This window comes from Camelus dromedarius, chromosome 12 (assembly GCF_036321535.1).
Source record: "Camelus dromedarius isolate mCamDro1 chromosome 12, mCamDro1.pat, whole genome shotgun sequence".
Taxonomy (NCBI): domain Eukaryota; kingdom Metazoa; phylum Chordata; class Mammalia; order Artiodactyla; family Camelidae; genus Camelus; species Camelus dromedarius.
Genome location: NC_087447.1, coordinates 35,042,610 through 35,065,883, shown reverse-complemented (window position 1 = coordinate 35,065,883; position 23,274 = coordinate 35,042,610). Strand labels below are relative to the sequence as shown.

Here is a 23,274-nt window from a genome sequence, read left to right as displayed (position 1 = left end):
CTTAGGGACTCATCTTCCCAGCTATCTCAGGCTCTTTATTTTAAGAGATCAGAAGCACTCATTTTCTTAAAAAGAGCAACTATATACCCAGTTCTCCTTTCCTCCAGTTCCCTGACTATACCTCCAAACAGTTCTCCTGTTGGGTGTCCAACAGCAGAATAGTTCTCTAAGCTGGTGGTGTGGGAGAGGAGAGGTATCAGTAGCAGGGGCTGAGCAGATGTGACTGAGTAAGGGAGAATGAACAGCTGTGTGTGTATAAGGAGGTAAACCCCATCTCTTAAGTTTGATGAGTCTATTGGTGTTTCTAGCTGGAAAAATGTTCAGGGTGATGAAATAAGGTATGAGTTTTGGTAAATAAACGCAAACCAGTGAAAATATCAATAAAATATTTTAATGCCTACAATTTCATTTATACATAAATTGCAAAACTTTTTATCTGTATATGCAAAAGTAGATTCTCTTGCAGGTCAACAGCACCAGAAAACAAGCTATGCTATGTAAATGTTTCTTTAAACTTGATTTGTCCATTATGTAAAAGACATGATGGATTTAGTAACTCCAAAGAAGTCTATATCCCATTCTTAATCATACACTAAACACCTGAATATTTATTTCATCACATCCACTCACAAAATAAATAGTAGTCTAATATATTCAACACATTGAAAATAAAACCACCAGTCTTTCTTCATATATTTATTCTCTTTCCAAACATATTTTGGTCTCCTGCTGTATCTCAGAAATGTACTAATAGCTGCTTTTAAGTTACAAAATACAAAACAGTAATTTATTTCTTGGAGAAGATCTTGGGGATTACATTTAAAAAATGAAATTTCGAGTTCCCACAGACTTTCTCATTAACAGTCTTTCAACCTGCTTGCGGCACACATGTAAGGCTGCCTGTGACATGTGGTACCCTGGCCTCCAAAGTGGACATAATTGCATTATAGTTTGTATAGAGAAAATACAAAGACAAGTTCTGAAAGTAGCTTTTAAAGAAAGTGCCCCTGCTTTGACATAGCAATATCTAAAGCAAGTGGGACTGTGCAATCAGAGCCATGAGTTTTATGAAAACTGCTTTCCCTTCACATCATGTTAGAGAATGCCGCATCCATGACCATGTAACATTATTACAATAATGAAATAACATTACTACATTCATGACTTAACATTACCCAATAAAAGGCACATCTTCAAATATTAATAAAATCTGAAAATCAAAACAGTAGAGGATACATTAAAAATCAAGCACTTAATGTGTAAACCTTGATAATATAACAGCCTATTCCAGTTTTTTTCAAAGGTTTATGAGCTTTTTGTAAGTGGTCAAGAATTGCAGAACAAAATGGAAGACAGGATTTAGAAACAAGGCCATGATTAAAGATCAGAACTTTTTTTTTTTAAATGAGCTACAGATGTGCCCTTTTATAATGCTGATGCTGAAGAAAACTGAAATCAACATCTATATTATAGAAGAAATGCACCCAGAAGTGATGACTCCTAAGGACACAACCCGACTCTACCAAGTTCTGGAACTTTTAACTAGCACAATGGTGCCTTTCTGTACAAATAACTGCACAATATCATTGAGTAAAGTGCTAGTAAGCTTTAAACCACCAGAAATCTTTCAGCTATGACAAGCACTTGATTGTAATTACAGATTTCAAAGAGTGTTGAATATTGAAAAAAATATTCAAGCAAACTTCTGAAAGGGGAAAAAAGCACATAAGTGACAGTAAAGGAAGTAATGTTCCACACCTGTTTTATTACATGGAATATCACACTACCCTTGAGCCAATTTCACTGAAGGTATCTGAGATAGGTGAAAGGCAGTCAAGAGGATTTTCTGCCGTCAGTGTTTAACAGTTCTATGTGATCATTAGAAGGGTGTTATTCCTAGTGATGAAGACACCTTTCATAGGATTCAACTTCAAAATTAAATCCTTGCATTTTTAAAGTCTGAAACTCAGTTCAAAATGAGTCAGTCTTAAAAGGACTGAGTCACCTGGTCATCCCATTAAGGGAGGCTAACAGTGGTAATCTTAACACCCAAACTTGAGAATACAGAAAGCTTTATGGATAAAAAGGAATACACAAAAACAACTTTCAGACCTGTTGAAGAGTAAGGATTCTTGTAGGACAGCCTCTCCTACTTCCTAATCCCCACTGACCAATGGCTTAAGATAGCCACAATGTTTATTGTAGAACTGTTCTATAAGCTTATGTCCCACAGTACCCTACCCTCCACTTATGGGTCAAGGACAAAGGCTCTCTAGCATCACCGTTATCTCATTTTCTGTTGCTGACTCTCCTTGAGATTTGGCTTCTCTCTATCCAGAACTTAGGTCAGCTTGATTGGAATTGCTTGGACTTGAGGCTTAAGAGATATAACAAGTCTATAGATATGACTTGAAAAAAGGTGAGAACGAAGAAGTTCCACAGCCTAGTAAACACCAGTAACAGGGAACATCGTTTCCTACCTGGGAAAAAGTCTCTTCACAGTGCATAGTTTGAAATAAAAGTGCAATATGGGCAAAAAGAGAAGGTGATCTTAATATACATGAACTTAGTTTTTGGTTTTTGCCATTAATTACCAAGGAATTTTAGATAAAAATGCAGTCATTAACACCAAAAGGTATGGGGCACCTTGGATTCCAAAATATAATGGGGCAGGGAAATGGGGAGGAAGGGAGCCTCACATGTCACTTCCTTATTTTTTTAAACTATTACTCATCCAAATCTAATGTTTGAACAAAATAAGAATTTTTTCCTTCAATATAAAAATGAATTTTTTAGATAAAAATCAATCAGCACAGTGACCTTGTCTATTTTACACTAAAGCCAACATAACAGTAAACCTGAAAGTAAAACTTGGAAAAGAATATCCTTATACAAAATGGCATAACTTGTATTTTAACTTGGAAAAATTTTTGCTAATTGCCTAATCACCTAAATTAGTGAATAAGAATGCTCAGCATCCAATCCGTGGATAATGCAGAATACAATACAATTTATTCTACTTTTTAACTTCAAAGTCACAAAGATGATATCCATATAATTGTAACACCTACTCTAGATTTTCAAGTTCTCAAACCAAACATTTATGACAGGTCACTTTTTGCTGGCAACATTCATGGAAGGGCCAGGTTCCTCACAAAAAGACAAAATAAATTTGATTGGGAGCCAGGCAGTGCTGTACTCACACATCAGCAGAATTATGGAAGTAAAGAGGCAATCCTTTTTTTTTCCTTTTTAGAGTAGCAAAGAAACAATACAAGATTGGATGACCTGTGAGGGGCCCCACATCAGAGTGCATAGCTCATCAGGACCAAGGCTGGCACCTGTGAACAGTTAGTTTCGTAAGAGCACTCACTGGGCATTGTATCAACTGCATTATAGATTCCACCCTGGAAAGTATTTTAAAATACTTTATGCTCAAACGACAGCCTGCAGACAGATGACAGTATGCATTCCTTCTCTTTGAGTACCCAAGTATAATTCTAAAACAATAAGGGGGCTTCTTCAGTCTGAAGGCAGGACTTCCTTGCAGCAGAATATCTTCAGAATTTCACAAAAATAAATAAAAGCAGCAGCTAACGCTTCTTCAACTTCTTGGCCTTTCGACGTCTCATTTCTTCTTCCTCACGTCTCATTTCCTCTAAATCCTCTTGCATACCTAGTCTTAAACTGTCGAGAAAAAATGGGGTATTTTTCAGTACACATGAAATTACCACTCTCTTTAAAAAAGCAAGAATGAAAATTCAACTGGGAGCTTACATGGAATGTGCTGATGCACTCGAAATGCCTCAAGGCTTTACCATTGAAAACAGGACTAAGCATGAATTTTTTTTTCCCAGGAGCCACTGCCACTGACTAAAGTTACAGTGGAAAAAAGACCTCATATACAACCTCAAGACAAAACATCTTAATATTCCCATTACGGTAATAAAATGTAAGTTACCAGCTTTTAAAAATAAAGAACAAGAAACATTCAATAAGTAACATTCTATTCTTGTCCCTTCATAACACTTTAGTTTGATATTTTATCTAGTTAGAATGGGGAGGGCAAGCGGGAGAAAGGTTTAAATTAATATTCTGGATTCTGGGTTGAGAATGAGGTGAATTATTTCACCAAGGTAACACTATAATGAAATAATCACTTGTTACCCCTCCCAAGAAATTATCATTTGTTTGATATCAGGAAGCCAAACAGGAATTAAACAGAGGGAATTTCATATCCCTCATTAGGTCCCTGAGGCCAGCAGAGGTACAGGTTAGCAAGACTGAGATGTTGGATGTAAAAAGGGAGTTAAGGATGAGGAAAGAAAAACATGCTACAATGGGACCAGGGGAGGCCTCTAGCATTTACTGTGTGCCTACATGGCTGAGGCACTGCACTAGGCAACTTGTACACTCTATCTTAATCCTCATGATACCTCAATGAGTAAAAAGCATATTCTCATTTTACAAATAAGAAAACATTTCATAGGAATTTGACTAAAGCTCCATAGCAAGTAAGCAGGACTGGAATTCAAACCGAGTGGCCCCAAGCCCCTGCTCCCAATGCAACTGAAACAGGAAACAGTAAAGAATTTTTAGGACATTTCTGCACAAATGTATTACATTTTGTGCTTACCTCTTTGCTTCTTCCTTCTGCTGCTCTTTCCAACTACTCTCCATGTAACGTAAGGCATAATCGCTTTCATCTTTGTATCTGATAAGAGAAAATAAAAATTGTTAGAAAAAAAAGAAAAATTCAATTTTCTAATGGAACTAAAGCCTCCTGTTTTTAAAATCAGCATCTTTATAACTAAATCAAACACACATTTAGGATCATTCCTCCTTGCTTGGCAGGGAGTGAAGTGGGCAGAGATTGGATAAAGGGATTTCTGAAATAAAGACAAATTAAATGAACCCTTAATGCTTCCAGAAAGCAACTATTCCTGAATCTAATGTTGATGAAACCAATCCAACACTGTTTGCTCAACTCACTCACTTCTATTTACATGATTGTTTATATTAAAATTGTGAAAGCACAATATATATGAAAACTATTTGGTATATATTAATTTCACTTGAGCTTCATGGACTTCAGAACAGAATAGACTGAAGCAGATAGGATAACGGCTTGACCAAAAACATAGAGACAGCTTATGATACTACCAGGATTAGATTTTTAGATCTGATTTTTAATCCAGTTCTTCCTTCTACTTTTTTTAAAAAGACCTTTCTTATTACTGCCTTCTAATTTCTCATATCCATGACTTCAAAGGAGATAGCAATCACTGATTGATAAGCAATCACTGGCTGATAAGCACTGTGATAAGGCCCATCTGTTTTACACATATCGTTGGCCCTTGAACAACATGGGTTTGAACTGCGCGGGTCCACTTGTACAAGATTTTTTCTCACACTACAGTACTACACAATCCATGATTGGTTGAATCCGTGGATGTGAAACCATGCATAGGGAGGGACTGGTACCACACTTTTGAGTAGCAGAGCTTTTTACACCAAAGAAAAGCAGGTGTCAGATCAGACCAGCTTTCAACATAGCTCTGTGGATGGCTTTCTGATTTCCAAGCCAATCCATTTCTACCACACTAAGCTGCTTCAATCTCATTAAATCTACATCTTTTAAGGACAACAGTTAAAAGGGGATATTTTTTAGCCCTCATGTAAGTAACTACACAAATAATTCTGCATTAATTCTTAAATATTAAGTGCCAAAAAAGTAAATCTAAACAATATCCAAGGATTCCTAATTAAGAATTGTATTCAATACCTCTACTACTGTTTATTTTTTTCCCCATAGCTTGGATTATTCAAAATAAAAAGTATATATATCTAAATCTTCTTTAGCCTTACTTTTTTCGGTCATAGCCAAAGATTTCTCGAATGTGCCTGGATATTTCTTCCTGAGGTTCTCCTTCATCTTCGATAAAATCTTCCATTTCAGAGTCATACTCATCATCATCTTCCTCCTCTTCATACTCTCGCTGCCTTTTGTAACCACTAGGGAAGGGAAGCCTTTGAGGACCTAAGAACAGAAAAGCCATTATAAGACCATTAAAACTTAATAGTCCCAACAAAGTCCTATGTAAACTGAGATTTTGAGAATTCATTAAGACGGTAGCCTCAAAACCAGAGCCAGCAAGCTGGCCCACAGCATGAACTCATTACTACATCATCCTTGCTGCTTCATGGTATCCATAAGAGATAGAATTCCTGTTTATTTCAGGGCTTACTAGAACTGTCATTTACACTTTCTAGTTTAGTAGTTCCCATTCTTCTGTATTTAAAAGACTGGTAAAATTTCTTTAAAAAATTACAAATAACTAAAGGATCACTAATTCTTAATCTTGCCAAGAAAAGACACCAAAGGTAATCTACCATCTATTATCACCATAATTTCATTAAAGTTTTTAAAAGTCCAGTGAAGTATGAAAGATGCTCAGAATTATGGGTATTTGTTCAAACTGCACAAGTCTGACTCTAAGGAAAAGACTCACCACATTACCCTTATTTTTGTTATTTTACCAGAAGACTGATTAAAAAATCTGCAAAAGACCAAGAGACTAGCATCTGGGAACAACTGCTTTCTAGCCCTTGATTATAGACACTCACTTTGTCGTTCTTCAGTTGTTTATAATATGCATGGCTTGTCTCATTAGCTCAGAATTTAACTTCAGCACTCTGACATTTTGGGCCAGATATTTCTTGGCTGTGAGGAAGTCATCCTGTGCATTATAGGATAATAGCATCCCTTGCCTCTAGTAGATGCCAGCAGCATCACAGCCCCAGTTGTGTCAATCAAAAATGACTCCAGACAAGAAACTATGACCTAGCAGCTAGTAGGTGCCACCAATGATCCTGTATCTTGGGACAGTAGATTCCTAAGGACCAGGAGCTAGGGCCTTGATGTTGCCCACTATAAAGAGCAAAAACATAAGGGCAGTCTAAAATAGTTCCTGGCACACAGTGGCTACTTAACAATAACTGATGGATAAATAATGCACAAAAAGGCTTACAAATAGACTCCAGTCTTTGAAGACAGGTCTCTCTAGTCTTTAAGAAGAGGTAAAGATGAATTCATTCATTGAACCACATAAGGCATTATACACTCACCCTGTTTTACAAATCACATAGCTAAGTTTATCGCACTTGGAGACATACAGGGATGAACACAGAGGGCCCAAGATAAGTCTTTTAAAGACTTTTCTAAGGCATGATCACTAAAGGAACTCTGCCACAGGAAAGACAAAACATCAAGATTCTATCAACCCAAGAGTCCATTAAAAAGCACATAGAAGAGATCACAGGGTCTTTGGTTATATAAAACAAAGTAGTCTTTCTATTTTCCTAGTGATAAATACTTTCAGGGTGAGGGGAGATTTTACCTTGGGCAGATCTGTAGCCAGATAAGGAAGGCTTCATTCCATTCATCTGTCCATTGCTGGGCCGACTGATTATATTCTTGGAAGAAATTGTTTCTGAGACAACAGTGCATTTGGGCTTCAGAGGGGCACCTGAGGTACTAACTGTTCGCCCAGGTCCCAAGCTGCTCACTGGTCTTCCGGGGCCTGAACTGCTGACTGTCCGTCCAGCTGGAATTGGGCCACTTACTGATCGCCCAGGGCCACCAACTGACCGCCCTGGGGGTCCTGAGCCACTCACTGGTCGTCGAAGGTCTTGTGGACTGCTCACAGGCCGCCCAGGGCCACCAGAGCTGCCCACAGATCTCCCAGAACCACTGGAGCCACTGACAGGTCGCCCAGGCCCACTTGAGCTACTTGCAGGTCGTCCAAGGTCACCTGCACCACTGACTGTCCGTCCATGGGGATTTAAGTCAGCGGCTGGCCTCCTGATCCCACTGACTGATCGCTCAGGTCCTGAGCTAGAGCTGCCATTCTGGCGCCTGGGCACAGGGCCAGAATTAACTGTGGGCCGAGTGGTCCCTGTGCTAGGCCGCCCAGGGGCTGAGCTGGAACTGCTGCCTGGCTGCCGGACACCTGGACTCTTGGCCTTATTGTGTGGGGTGGCCATGGGCCCAGGCCTGGAATGGCTAGGATGAGGAGGAGACTTTTTGGCTTTGTGCTCAGCAGCAGATTTCTGAGTCTCTTTAGCAGAAGTCTTTGGGACACTTGGTGAATAGGTGCTGGAGTGGGGCTTTCCAGCCCCATTGAAAACAGGTCTGTCACGGCCCTCACGAAGCAAGGGTTGGGAGCAATTGCCAGATACCACTTTGGTCCTCTCTCCTGGCATGGATTTAGATGAAGATAAGCCTGAGTATTTCTCATTAGCTGTGCTGGGTCTGGATTTCTTCTCAGCATGAGGAAGGGGAGTACCCTTAGAAGAAGGAAGCTTGTCTCCAGAACCTTTGCTAAGTTTTGTGCCCACACTTTCTTTGTGAGAGGGTACTTTTTTGGTTGGAGGCTGTCTTGCATCTGTCTCAGCTTTCTTCTTCTTACGCTTCTGTTCAAGGAATTCTCGTTCCCTAAGTTCTTCTGCAGTCATAGGCCGCTCTTCTGTCTTCTTCACTACCTTTATCTCCACCGGTTCATACTGCTTTTTCTCAGCCAGCCTGAGTAGATCAGTGAAGTTCATGGGTGGTGGGGCACTTTTAAGGGGGACCTTTGGTTTGCTTTCAACTTTGGGAGGCTCTTGCTCTTCCTCACAGTCCTGTTCTGACTCTGCTTGATTGTATTCTAAGTATTCATCCTCTTCCATCTCATACTCTTGTTCTGTTCCCTGGCTGGTGTGGCTTTCCACTGCTTGCCTCTTCCTTGACTTTTCCTCAACAGGAATCCCATTATAACCATGGAAATTATCCTTTGTCCTTTTGGCCATAGCTCTTGCTTTCTTGTCATGTTTTAGCTCAATTCGCTTTTTCACTAGGTCTTCTTTTCTCTTTTTCTCTTCTAACGCTAAAAGAGACAAAATGAGAACATATTATTTCAAGTCTTGATAACAGCGTGTTTATCTGAAATCTGTAGGTGGCCAAAACCAAGCAACATTCAAGTTACAGTTTGAAGACATCTAGGAATCAAATGAGGAAGTTACTCGAACAAGTATCAATTGAGTCATCTTTACATACTGAATAGGTCACATCTGGGTTTTTCTATATGACTAAGCAAGGGAGAGACTTGGCTTTTGGCTTTAAATATAGAATAGTTCATACCAAATAAATATACCAAGTTAAGAGAATATTAGTATCCACTCAGTTGCTATTAATTATGAATAATAAATACTTAGAAACGTATTCAATCAGTTTCTTTATTTGCATGAAGTAAAACTACTCTTTGAGTTCACTGGTTTTCAAAAATTGTCCCTATTTTAATCTTTTAGAATAGCACTCAATAATTTTTTTTTAAATTAAAATACAAGATAGGTAGAAGCACATTTCAGAACCAAGGTCAAAGAACTGAGTTCTTACGGAGAGCTAATATGGCCAATCAGAGGGTACGGTCACTATCCCCAGAAAGCTTTTAATTTAAGAGGGAATAAAAGATAACATCCATACAAATGATCAACATAAGAACATATGTAAATCTATCATTACAGTTGACTGAGACACATACGCAACAAATCCATAGCCTGTTAGGATATCACAAACATTCACTGGTTAGGTACAAGCTAGTTGTGAAGATATAAGATTTTAAAATTGAGAATAAGGCTATAGAGTCATACCTTTTTGTCTGAGCTCCTCTTCTTTTCTTCTGAGAAAAGCCTGGACAGCTGCGGACTGGACACCCTTAACTTTTGGGTCTTTTTTGGGAGGGCCCACTGCCAAACTATATCTTTTCTAAAAATAAAAAGGAAAAAGTTAACTTTTAATGCGATTAATTTTAAAGCAATACATTTAAATGTTGACTAAACCTATTCTGAATAATTAGGAGATCATATAATCCTCATGAAAGCTTAGCTGTAAAATTTCAGGCTAAATATGATTATACATGACTATTTTTAGATGCAGAGTTAGTTTCTTTAAACACCCCCAACAATGCATAAATGAACAATTCAGAGAAACACTATTTTCAGGCTATTTTCCCAAAAAGGTACCTGGATTAGGGGACTGAAAAAAATCACCACTAGAACAGACTGACTGTTTTAGAATTCTGATCAAAAACATCAGCCTTCTTCAGAACTAAGCATTTCAAAGTCCAACTTCCCAAACAGAAAAAACGACTACTCACAACTGTTTCCTCCTGAGTACCTACTCCAGATGATTTCCTAGTAGGGAGTCATAGTTGCTACACAGGTGACTTTGCTTACAACATGGAACACTGAGATTCTGACCATAGGCAAAGTTGGTGGCAAACCGTAGAGAAAAAGCATTTCAAAGAAATAGAGCAACAAGGAGGGCCCAAGTCTCTGTAACCTTTAACTGTAGCTCTTATGTTCATTAGATATTACTTTGCCATAGGATCCCTTTTAGACAGGTTTCCATATCACCCAAAAAGTACTAACATTACCTTGGAACAGATGGTTTTCCGCTGGGCTGATTCTTTTGTAACTGCATTGGGAAATGACTAAAGCTAAATAGTGTTAATTTAAAGTATAAAAAGAAAAATATTTCCATTTTATAACTATCATTAGAGAAGTATGATAAACAGAGCTAATAACTCAGATCAGGATGATTCATCTCTAGGACCATTCCACATCAAATTTATGGGCTAAGAAATAAGATTTTTTAATGCCCTCCCTCTTTCATTTTAGGCAGATTACATTCTTATCCACTGAACCTGGTGCTGTGCTAGTGAAAAAGAAACACTAACCTAACAAGAGCAAAGTGAGCTACTTAGGAACCAAAAAAGTGATTCCCAAAATGTGTATGAAATTCTTGGAGAAAAGCCAAAGGATCTATGCTTACTACACAGCTACCAAACAGAAGTCATCTCGAAACAGGCTGGAAGTTCCAGCTCAATTAGTCTACCAACGAAGAAACTGGCCAAGACAGCAGGCCCTAATCCAACCTGAAAATCCTGCATGATAGCAATACTGAGACCTGACACGTCCCTTAGAGAGAGAAATCCCAAAGGAGAGCATCCAGATTCCTTTCCTAGTCCCCTTGGCTGAATCACAATAAAATCCTTTAAAAAGTCCGTATCTTTGTAAATTTAGGTATAGACCCTTTTCATAGTGGACTGGTGTCCAATATTTAAAGAAGGAGAGGGAAAGGGACACAGGAGACAGAGAATATTGCTTACCTAACTAGATATATGAAATTATCATGGTTTACAAGAACCTCAAACATAGGCCTTATCCATAAGAAACTCATCTTTTCTTAATAGAAGGGCTCCCAGGAAAATGACTCAAGTTGCATAAGACACACAGAGACTCATAAGCAGAGGCACACATTCATTTCACCCCATCCCATAAGGTAGATATGTAAGAGGAAGGGTGGATTTGTGTTGCCAAGACTTAAGATTTTCCTGTCCCTGCCAACTATATATAACCCATAGATTCACCTACCAATTCAAAGCTTATGCAGGGCTCCCCCTGCCAAAAAATTTCAATATACACATGAGTGTTAATTATTTAAAACAGGATTGGTTCATTATCTCAGTATTACAGCAATTGAGCACTTCCTAATTTGATTCCAGGGTAGACATCTTTCTTCCCTACCTGAGACTTTAAGAGGAAGGTAATGGAATAAGACTAGCAGAAAAGCTACTCTTGACTGAATATAGGCACTCAAAGAGAAAACAACAGTGTCAATGGGGCACAATTTAACACCGTGTTTACTCAGCTTCAGTCACTTGCGTTATCACCTTTGTGATTTTTGCCCCTTTGGTACACCACTTGTATTATTATTTACTTATTTGAAGAAAATACATAGATCAAATACTACGACTTCTTATTACAGCTTTACTGCAAGCAATAATATCCATAAAATGACTGGTTTGAAAGGCTAGTTATATTCTTCTAAATCCTATCAAAATATGTAACTACATTTATAAAATACGTAACTATATTTTTAAAATACGTAAATATCAGAATAAAAAGTATCTGTGTATCACCTAAAATCATGGTAGAGCGGAGCTATGTGTACTGCATTATGGGAAACACTGACTGAGAAACATAAAAAGATTCCCAGAGATTACTTTGATTTTTTTCCTCAAAGTATACACCTATTTTCATCAATTCACATGCCAAATTCAAATTCAGCTTTTTTTTTTAACACCTCTAAATCTTACAGATACTTATTAAGCTGGCCTCACATTTAGCCCAACAACTTTGCTGTCCTTGTCCTGTCCCTATGATGTAGAAGTAATTCAATAAATCTATAAAATGTCTTATTTTGTGAGCATGCTAGGAAACAATCTAAGTAGGGCAAGGTTCTACATGATGAGGCTTAATCTTATTTACTGACATGAGCTGAATCCTAATTAACAGTTTCTTACATCCTCTGTAGCTTGATGCAATTAAAGGAAAAAACAGGAGAATATTAAAATATTCTCTTAGGCAAAGTTTAAAACCTAGAAACTTGGGGGGGGGGGGGGGAAGGGGCTCAGTCTCCAGGGATGATGATGAGCTTTTTTTTTTTTTTAACATTTTTATTGAGATATAATTCACATACCATAAAATCCACCCATTTAATTTGTACAATTTATCAGTTTTTAGTATATTCAATGAGTTATACAACCATCACCACTATCTGATTCCAGAACATTTTCATCTTCCCCACAAGAAATCCCTTACCCTTTAGCAGTCATTCTCCATTCCCTCTTTCCCCTCTGCCCCTGGCAACCACTAATCTACTTTCTGTTCTGTGATTTGCCACTCCTGGACATTTCATATAAATGAAATGTGCCTAGTGTACCAATACATAGCGATATGCATCATAAAAGAAGTTAAAAATCTACAGGCCATAGATAATGATATGTGGATAAGTGATTATACAAAATATGTAAGACTTTTCTTTTTAAAAACCCTCATTGGTAATTTTTACTTGACTCTATTTTTAAGTCTGAAAATAAGACACCTTCAAAGGCCAAGAGAATATCTTTTGGGGAATGCTCTGTAGATTGGTTCTTAACATCCTTGAACTGAGAAATCCTAATTATTTCTCTGGCTTAACTAAAATTAAGAAGTGATTAGGCTCTATGATCATTAAATGTTTCAGCAAACGCATTGTCGTAATTCTTTTGGAATAAAAACCAGAATACACCTAGAACTTTAAAAATGACAATTATAAGTAATATGTAAATAAATTATATAAGTAAATTTCCTTACAATTATGTAAAAATTGTACTTTAAAAAGAACAATTATGTCTGTGGTTCATTTTTTTCAATAAATAATTACTGAACACCAAAAAAAAATCATGTAAGTAAATTTAAATCACGGTAATGTAATTTCCTTCTGTTGTCAGTGTTGAGTTTTATAGTAACTCAAATAAAGCATATCACTTTTTTGCTCAAATAAAAACTTTGAAAGAAATGAAACCATACAATATGTGGTTGTGATGATCAGTTTTATGTGTCAAACTGGCAATGTTATAATACCCAATTATTCAATCAAACACTAACCTAGGTGTTGCTGTGAAGGTACTTTCCTGATGTGGTTAACATCTACAATCAGCTGAGTTTAGGTAAAGCAGATTACCCTCTTTGATGTGAGTGGACCTCAATCTGGTGAGTGGACCAAATTCAGGTTTCTTGAAGGAATTCTACTTCAAGACTACAGCATTAACTCTAGCCTGAGCTTCCACTCTGCCCTACAAATTTCAGATTTGCCAGCCCCCACAATTATGTGAGCCAAATCCCTAAGACAAATACTACTGGTTCTGTTTTTCTGGAGAACTGTGACTGCTATAGTGGTCTTTTATATCTTGCTACTTTCAATTAGCATAACGTTTCCAAGGTTCATGCTGTAACATGTGTCAGTACTTCATTTCTTCTTATGGATGAATAATTCATTTCATTGTATGGATATACCACATTATCTATTCATCAGTAATGGATTCTACTTTTTGGCTATTATGAATAATGCTGCTATGAACATCTGTGTACAAGTTTTTCTGTGAATGTCTGTCTGACCTGGCTAGACCTTTCAAAAAGGGGTTGCAGTCAGACTTTGGTATCAAAAGATTTGCTGTAATAGAATACGTTATTAAACAGTCCCCTACTCCCAACAAGGGTGCCCAGCAGAGAACCATGCTTTAAAAAGAAGGCCTTAGGGTGGGATTACATATATTTCATTTAATAAAGCAGAACTATTTGGTACTTTCTCCCACATCAGATGGCTACATTTAACTCTAGCAGTGACTTATCAAGATGCACCCACCAATTCTGAATCTGATTCAAGGCACCAGGCTGCTTCATTGTTTGAGCTTCATGAAAAGAAGCTAGACAAGAGTTTCTTTTATCCTAAGTGTATCCATTTTATTATACTGCAAGCCGACTCAGTCATTCTTCTGGGCCCCAATGAATGATCCACAACAGTGACGCTTATGCCATTTAAATACAGTATCAGAGATTTTGCCAAGATTTCTAATTCTGAAGCCAAGAGACCTAGAAAAATTAAGTCACTTTAAACATACGTGTTCCTTGCACTGAAACTATACTGTCACAGTCAGATTAAGAAAACAAGGAGCCTTTCAGCCTGGAAATATATGTCCACCAAATATGTTATGTTGGAATCAACAGTCAATCCCTTCTTGAAAATTGTTCTTTACTCAGGAGATAATATTTGGTTGTAATTGTAGAAAATAAAAATTTCCTGATGGCTTTACATAAATTACAGATTGATTATTGATTAGAAATAGGAGTTAGAAAATATTCAAAGAATATATCCTTAGCTTTAACAAAATTTCTACAATCCTCTCAAAACATCGAGTCAGGGAATGAATGCAGGCCTCGGATGATCTGCATTAGATTTGCTTAACTGGGTGGCTAAGGGCGTGAAAATAAAACAACCAAAAAGCATGCTATTCGGTAATGCTATGGGGTCAAATAAATTTTACTATTACTGTGTTTATAAAAGTATACCTGATTATAAAATGTAGTATCAGGTAGATACCTCAGAGCCTCTAGTCCAACCTCATGATAGAAATGGCCCAAAAAGGACAAATATGTACTCACAGGCTGTCACTCACACAAACTATAGCAGATTCTGAATTACAATCTAGGTCTCCTGACTCAGGCAAAAGTTTCCCACCACAACATGCCTCACTTCTAACTTAATCCTAACACTTTCATCTCTAGTTCTAACCTCATTCTTAAATGCCATTCCCTAATTTCCACCCAAATCTTGGACAGTGCCATTACCTCAAACAGGCCCACGGTTGAACTTTCCCTCACCCTCAGACTCTATTTCTGTTAACCATGCTGGCACTCTCCCAAACAGGCTGTAAATCTCTACCCACCAGTTTCCAAATGCTGTTAGTTTGGTCTTTAAATTTCTCTCCCATCAGACTTCACTGTACAGTGAGAAGTATCATCAAAAAACCAACAGGGTTACTGCCCAAGGCTATATTAGGCTGGAGTTGGGAGTAGGGAGCTAGGTGCATTCAGGCTTTACAGATGACGAACTTCCTCACCACCCCATATCCAATAGATTCTCCTCATTCAACACAGGGCTGTGATTAAGAGCAAGAACTCTGGAATCAGTTTGCCTGGATTAGATTCTCTGCTCTGCAATTACCAGTCCTGTCACTTATTAGCTGTGTGACTCTGGGCAAGTTTCTTTGTCTCTCTAGACATCAGTTTCCTCATGTGTAAAAACAACCTCCCTTATGTGGTTATTGTGCTGATTAAATTAAAATACATAAAGTGCTCAGAACAGTGCCTGGCACAAAGTAAGCCCTGTAAATGTTGTTGTTGTTATTATCCTTATTATTCAGGAAGAGATTCTCCAGGTAATGACGGGAAAGAGAAATAACAGAATTTCCGTGGGGCAGTAATTTCCCAAAGACCCTCTCCCTAAAACACTGGTTTAGAAGTACTGCTCTAGGCTAGAAACCTAAAGTTGCTCCAGGCACTGGAAAAGCCACCTTCAGATCTAAGAATGAGAAGGATGTAATTCAGCTGTAATGGACTATCAATCAAGGGTTAAAAAGTGACTACCTGCAGAAACTCTTTTTTGGCCCATACTGTTCTTTAAAAGGAAATAAGACCAGCACAAGAAATACAACCAACATTTTACAAGGAGTATAGTCTATAAAAATATCAAATCACTATATTGTCACCTGAAACTAATACAACATTGCAAGTCAATATATTTCAATTTATAAAAAAGGAAATATAACTACTATAACAATGGTAGGTTCCTTTGAATACATGAAGCTTGGCACCTATTATTTTATATCCAGACTACTTTAAGAATTTACCTGATCTACCTGGTCCCAAAGTCCTTGGGTCTATTTTCAGCACCTATACTCTTATTCTCAAGGGTATATAGCCCTGCAAATCCTTGTATGTCTGATACCACATGAAGGCTTCCCCTTTACTTTTTGACTTGAAGGTCACACCAGAGCTATAGTATCTTGTCTGGGATGATTTTCAGCCTGACTGTGAGAAAGGCCATGTAATCTGCCTCATGCATTACAAGCCATCAATTACAGTTACTTGAAACCTGTAAGAATCCATATTCTAAGTTCTACCATTGTATCAAACAAGGCAATCACTTTGTTTTTGCTAGAGAAACCCAGAGAGAAAAATATTAAGGGCAAGGATACCAAAAATATCTTTCCTCCTTTAAATATAAACAGAGCTAATGTCAATGACTGGTTACATCACCTTGATCAGCTGTTTTTTGTATTCAAGTTTTCCACTGGGAAATGATAGCATGCCTAATACTTCTAGGCATGATGCAATCCTTCTCTCGTTTTAACTAAAACATTATAAAGATAACTATTTCTCTTAAAAAGAAACAATAGAAAAGATGTTCCAATGGAAAATGTTCATTGTGTTTCAAGTCAGATACAACAGACACCTCTCAAAAATAAAAGCCCTACAGAGTTTAAAGTGGCTATACAGGTGTTTCAGATTTTAGACTCCCTTGGATTTTGTATAATCAACGCAAGTCTATTTCCTTTCTGTAGCAAGGGTGTGACACAGGAACTCTGATGACCGAAATCGGAAAGTCAGCTCTGATAGGATCCAAATGGAAGGAGAGGGAGGAGATGGCTAAAAGAGAAATATGAACCAAGCACTAGAGAAGGATGGAGTTATACCCGTCAATTACTGCAAAGCCTCTGTGATTCTCAGACCATAACTCAATAAAGTTTATGTCAAGCAAGATGTGTGTGTGTGTGTGTGTGTGTGTGTGTGTGTGTGTGTGTGTGTGTGTGTGTGTGTGTGTGTGTGTGTGTCTTGAAATGTTTATTGACTTGGATGGTGGTTTACAAGGATACTTGCTTTGTAACACTCTTACATTGTACAACATGTGTTAGATTTCACAACTGACAGTGTGCTTCTAAAAGGAGTTGATAAAGAAAATAACTTGGAACAATTAGATGAATTGAGTTAATGCAAGATCATGGATTAAATTTAATATAATTTGATCTACTCCTCAGTAGTTTCTTTTGTGACTTACTTTCACCAGATGTGTAAAAAGCATTACCAACGCTGATAATTAAATCAGAATTCCAGGCTTACTAGCTTTCAGGGTGGGTGAGCAGGGAAAAGCAAGCTTTCACAAAGTATATGTCTATATTCATCTGTTAAATTTTAAATGACCTCACCAATTTACTCATTTTCCTTTTTGCTTCCAATCTTTCTAAATCCAATCATAGATCGATAATGTACATATTCTGAAATACAGATATATTTTGAAATCCTCTGCTCTAGAAATATGTGCTTTTCTCTCATCAGCTATTGGTTTTTAGAATAAGAAAAAATTAACTTGGTTCTGATTTTTCCACAGAATATTCCTGGGCATCAGAGCTAGTATTATTTTTGACCCCTGTCGAAATTGAGGAAGATCTAGAATGAAATATGGCCCTAATTATGCAAAGATGAATGTTACTAGGTCCAATATAGACTTGTCTAGGAAATTTAGAGATGCAGAAAGTAATTCTGTTGTTGAAGGTTTCAAACGTTTAACTTCAAGATCATTCAGAGTATTTGGGACAGGAGGTAAATATATATAATAAACCGATGGATATCAGTTTTATTTACCAATTATTTTACTATTGTTATATCATTATCTTCAAAAGTGTAAAAGAATGAGCCAGCCTCAGAAGACAAGAAAAGCACAGGGGAGTGGGGGAATATATATATATATACACATATACACAAAAATCTAAGTAATGTCGAACATATAGTGAGAACTCAATAAATTCCAACTTAATTGACTTTAATAGAGAGCCGTCTGAGCTTTACACCTCACTGCTCAAACCGCAGGTATCACAATGCAGTTTATCGGTTTACAGCTGGCTGTGGTACATCTGAGGATCCAGAAATGATTAGTCTATGCAAAACAGCTACAACACCGCAAACCAGGCACTCTCCACTATTTCGGCATTTAGATTTTAAGTCTCACATTGCTCTGTGGAAATGAGCGAATTAGCAAACATTACTGAGTAAATGGGATCTAAATCTCAAACAAAGACAAATCTGGAAGATCACAAGTACGTGGAAGGTGAAACTAGTTCACCCATTCTGTTGGGCAAGGATTTCGTGGAATCCACTCAACTTTTCTTCCCAATACAAAAGGTGATACTCCCCCCGCTTGGGAGGTGATAATTTAATCACCTGGCTAGCTCAGTGGGTGGGGCCACAAGTCAGAGGACTCGTTTGAGAAATAACAGAACGCTTGACCCAAAGATCAGCAGGAAATCACCCCAAAGGCCACCTCCCTAAAATCTCTGAACTCCCCAACATACATGCTTCCTCCCCAATCATTTGGCTGAAGTTTATTCCGAAACCAGAAACTACTGTGCGCCAGGCACGGCTCTACTCACCAGCTTTCACGCAACTCTAAAATACCCCAAACGCAAAGTCCATGTTGATGAGGTAACTAAGCCTAAACAAGCCAGATCCTCTCGTCAGAAGGCTCCCGCCTCGCGTCTCAAGCGTCTTCACCCCCAGTTCCCAGAAGTACATGCCCAAGTGGGGAAAAAATACAGTGTCCAGGTCTTTCCTCTCCTGGAGCCGATAGGCGGATGCCTGGAAGTTCCACTCCACACATTCTGAACTTGAAGACCAGGATCTCTTACAGTCGCGCCCCGGCTGGTACTTACCGGTATGTTGTTGACACCTTGTGCTTTGGAAGCTATCAGGAGAATTTCCCTGAAGTCCATTCTGGCCGAGGCGGAGAACTGAGCCAGACTCTCGGAAAGGAGTGAAAGTACGCCTTACCGAGGCGACCAGCAACAGCCGAATGAACTGCTTGGCCAGCCTCTCTCCCACCCCTGCTCAAGACGACCACTTCCGGCGCCTTCCAATGCCGTCTGCCCGCCCCCTTCCCTCCAACAACCAATACCCTTTCAGGTCCGCCTCTTCCCTTACGAGTCTTTGGCGTAACTTCCGCTTTTAGCCTGGAGACACGTAAAAACGTGGTACGTGGCTGCTGGCGTAGGCTCGAAGGGGCGGGACTAAGCCCTTCACCAACCAAGGAGACTCGGCCTAGTAAACTGAGGGGTGTGGCCAAGGGAGAGAGCCTCTTCCCTTGCGGCCCTGGCGTGTGGTCAGGTAGTATTGATTCTCCTTATGAGCTCTGGGTAGGGTAAGCGAGGGATCGAGAGGTTACCTACCAGGCCAGGGTTCGTTGGGTGTCACAGGTGGACTCTCAGATTCGAGACGGCGGCGCCCCCAACAGCCAGAACCAACAGGTCTCGAGCAGGGAGTTTCAGTTACCCGTTTGTAGGCGCCCGCGAAGCTGCGCAGGCGCACACGATACCGACTGGTCCTCTTGTCTTGGATACACATTACTCATCGCGTCCTGGCACAGGGTGTGTGCTCACCTACACTGATGAAAGCGTGCCATGCCCGCTTAGTGCTTTTGCCCCATTTAGATAATAAGCCCCACGAAGGGAGCCAACTGGGTTTTGTTCAGTGAATGAATGAAAGAATACAATTCAGACCCAGCCTGGATGTACCGGTAAAACATACATAAGTGCCTCATATTCATATTCGTTGGGGATCCAGTCCAGGGTTCCTTTTAAGAGTTATCTGGGTTCTGTAAGGTCATCACTAATGAGGGGTAAGAACAGGCTGAAATTGACTGCAAACATACAGTATGGATCTTTCTGGTGTGATGGAAATGCTCCAAAGCTGGATTATGCTGATGGCTGTGCTGTAGTTTTACTAAAAATTATTCTTCATTTAAAACAGGTGAATGTTACAGTATGTAAATTATCTAAATAAAGCTGTTAAATGATTATGATTATTAAGTGTAGATTTGGTATCATGCACACGAGTAATGCCATTTTGGGTTTTTCTCCTTAGCAGTACATATTGATCTACTTTATTTTTTATACCTGCTACATCACATTCCATAGCATGTATTTAGCATCGTTTATTTAACCACACTGGTATTAATGAACTATAAGGCTTCTTACAAATTTTTACTATCACGAACAGTGCTGCAATGAATATCCTCGTACGTACTTTAATGTGCAAATATTCCTCATGTTTTCCTATGTTAAATGTTTAGATACCTAGAAGCTGGATTTCTGGGATGAAGTGTATGCACAATTAAAATTTTGATAGCTACTATTTAATTACCTTCCCAAAGTAGGTACCAATTTAGATTGCCATCAATAATATATTGAAGCACCCTTTTCTCTCTACATCAGCTCTGGATATTATCAAACTTAAAATTCTGGCAATTTGATGGGTGAAAAATATTTCATTGTTGTCTTATTTTTTCTATCCTCAATTACTAGCTGGCATCTTTTTGTATGCTAATCAATAGTTCATTTTTCTTTTTCTGTACATCATTCTCATTTCCAATGGATATTTTGATTATTTTGCTGACATCCATTCCCCTTCCTCTCCCACTGTATAACAGAAATTCCATCTGAGTGTGACCCTGCTCTCACTTTACTGAGTGCCGTAACCTAATCAGAATAATCTCACCTTGGTTTTCCAAGTGATTCGATTTTTGAAAACCTGCATCCAGGCCTAAACCAATCAAGAACCAATGTGTTGGGGGAGGGTATAGCTCAGTGGTAGAGCACGAGCTTAGCATGCACACGTCCTGGGTTCAATCCCCAATACCTCCATTAAAAAAAGAAAAAAACAGGCTAATGTATATATTTATTTACATGCAATATATTGTATATGCACAGTCAAGTTGTAACAGTTCTACCTAATAAAACTGAAAAATGGGGAAAAAAACAGGCTAATACAATACATAATATTGGTGTATCCATCTTTACCACCAGTACAGTCATAAAGTGTAATTAAAAGGGTTTTTTTGTACAGGGGAAGTCCCATGAAGGCAACAGTGTTCAGGGCTCGTGAACGTTGTAATGTGGCCCTGCAGTCAGGCACGGACATTCTCTTCATGCAGGCCTTTAGAATAATGGTAGGGAAGGAAGACAGCTGGATGGTTAGGTGTGCTAATACGAGGCCTTGCAGCTCCTTTGCTATTACAAGGGAAGCTGACACGCTAAAGAGAACAGAAAAAAATAAATAAAACAATAAAAACCACAGAAAATGCAATCAGAGCTCTGAGCCCTCATGCTTCTAGGCTTAAAAAACTTCAGGAAAAAAAATTCTTTTAACTAAGTAGTACATGCATGCATGCATTTGGTTTTAAAAGTTAAACAGTAGGATTATTTCTAATGAGAATAGTCTTTTATTCCACTCCTCTCCATCCTCCCTGCTGGGGATACACAGAAGGAGGGTGTTGCGGATTGTGAACAAATTTACCAAAGGCAAGGAGAAGTTTAAGAACAAAGGAAAAGTTTAATATTTGCGCTGCCACAGGCAACAGTGGACCACACAGACCAGAGGTGCCTGTGTGTGGGCTGGGATGAAGGTGCATGTTCTTTTATTGGGGGAGGGGCTGTGAACAAAAGGGATGGGGGAACAGATTTCTGATTGGCTGTAAGTGAAGTAAGGAGCTTTGGTATACGGGAGGATAGTAGATTTCCGACTCCAGTAAGATTGAGACATGAGCTGGCACGAGCAAAGTAGTGTAATTTATGATTTCGATAAGGGGGAGACATGGGCTGAGACAAGTCAGCCTGAGCTATGGTGAAGTTAGCCATTTCCCAGGGCTGTTTTTGTTAAGGCAAACACCTGTCAGGACTTTATCTTCCTAAGAGAAGCAGGCAGATGCCCAAGGGCTGGAAGTTTGAAGAGGTCGCAGGACCTCAGCAGGCACCAGTTGGCACCGTACTTCCCAGGGGGCACCCCAATGGCAACCACCAACTCTTCTGGATGCCACCTCAGTATCCAACTTTTGTGTCTAAATGATATCTTTTATCATTTCTGTCTTATTTACTGTAATAATAATAACAGGAATAGTCACGTGAAATGCTTACTGCACAGCAAATGGTAGCTTTAATGCCAGACATCATCAAAATTACGCAATGAGGAAAATAGTTTATTATTCCTATTCTTCTGATGAGGAAACAGACACCAAAGACGATTTTACTTTCATGAGATTTCACACCCTGTCAATGCCTGGATGTAGGACTCTAAATCCAGAGCCACAGTCATTCATGTACCACCTGAAACCACCTTTTTGAAAACCGCTGGGGTGGAATGCGATACTATAGAACTCGCTACGAATGAATTAGATAAGGCGCGGTGAGGCTGGGGACCCGGATTTAGCGGAAGCCCTGGAATAGGGTTGCCGGGTAAATTACACAACACCTAGTTAAATTTGGATTTCAGATAAACCATGAGTAATTTTTTAGTACAAGTATGTACCAACTAAAAAAATTATTTGTCGTCTATCTGATATTCATATTTAACTGACGGTCTTGCATTTTTATTTGCTAAACCAGGTATCTAGGTACCAAGAGCATCATCGTTCCAGCACGGAAGTTTAGCGCCCTAGAGGAGCAGGCCACTGGAGCGTCCCTGAGGGCCTGTGGTAAATCCCCCCTGTCACTAGGCGGCAGTAGAGGACTGAGCAGGACATGGGGAGGGGTTGATGACTGCTGATGGAGAACAGGCCCGGGAAAGGGCTTTGGGACTGCTGTACATCAGGACTACAGTCTCAGATCAAATCACAAAAGAAGGAAACGGTGGCTCACAGAAAAAGAACAGCTTACCCCTGACTAATAAACATGAAAAGAAGCGCAATTCTATTCATAATTAAATGAATAAACCTGAAATAAAATGAGATATTTTCCTACTCTCAAA

At 38.8% G+C, this 23,274-nt stretch overlaps 1 protein-coding gene and 1 long non-coding RNA gene across 3 annotated transcripts; one reads left to right on the top strand and one right to left on the bottom strand.

Annotated features, from left to right (window-relative positions):
* Positions 1–369: 369 nt before the first annotated feature.
* SPTY2D1 (SPT2 chromatin protein domain containing 1) lies at positions 370–19,819 on the bottom strand. 2 transcript variants are annotated; one of them, XM_064492515.1, is made up of 6 exons: positions 19,704–19,819; positions 9,691–9,805; positions 7,401–8,927; positions 5,869–6,040; positions 4,637–4,714; positions 370–3,687 (listed from the first exon to the last, which is right to left on the bottom strand). In XM_064492515.1, the coding sequence occupies exons 3-6, from the start codon at positions 8,848–8,850 to the stop codon at positions 3,594–3,596; spliced, it is 1,794 nt and encodes a 597-aa protein (XP_064348585.1). In that variant the 5' UTR covers positions 8,851–8,927; positions 9,691–9,805; positions 19,704–19,819; the 3' UTR covers positions 370–3,593. The 2 variants fall into 2 exon arrangements, with proteins under 2 accessions (XP_064348585.1, XP_010985763.2); XM_010987461.3 differs by lacking the exon at positions 19,704–19,819 and adding an exon at positions 19,191–19,387.
* Positions 19,500–23,274, top strand: LOC135322663 (uncharacterized). Its single transcript, XR_010383384.1, has 2 exons — positions 19,500–19,641; positions 22,914–23,274. It is a non-coding gene; the product is annotated as an uncharacterized LOC135322663 (long non-coding RNA).

Bases quoted from the DNA above. Each gene is read 5' to 3' on its own strand.
- SPTY2D1 (XM_010987461.3), bottom strand. From the start codon at position 19,250: ATGGACTTCAGGGAAATTCTCCTGATAGCTTCCAAAGCACAAGGTGTC. The intron at 4,715-5,868 runs GTAAGGCTAAAG...TTCTCTTATCAG, and splicing joins TTTGGCTATGACCGAAAAAA to ATACAAAGATGAAAGCGATT. The intron at 3,688-4,636 runs GTAAGCACAAAA...TTTTCTCGACAG, and splicing joins CAGAAGGAAGAAGCAAAGAG to TTTAAGACTAGGTATGCAAG.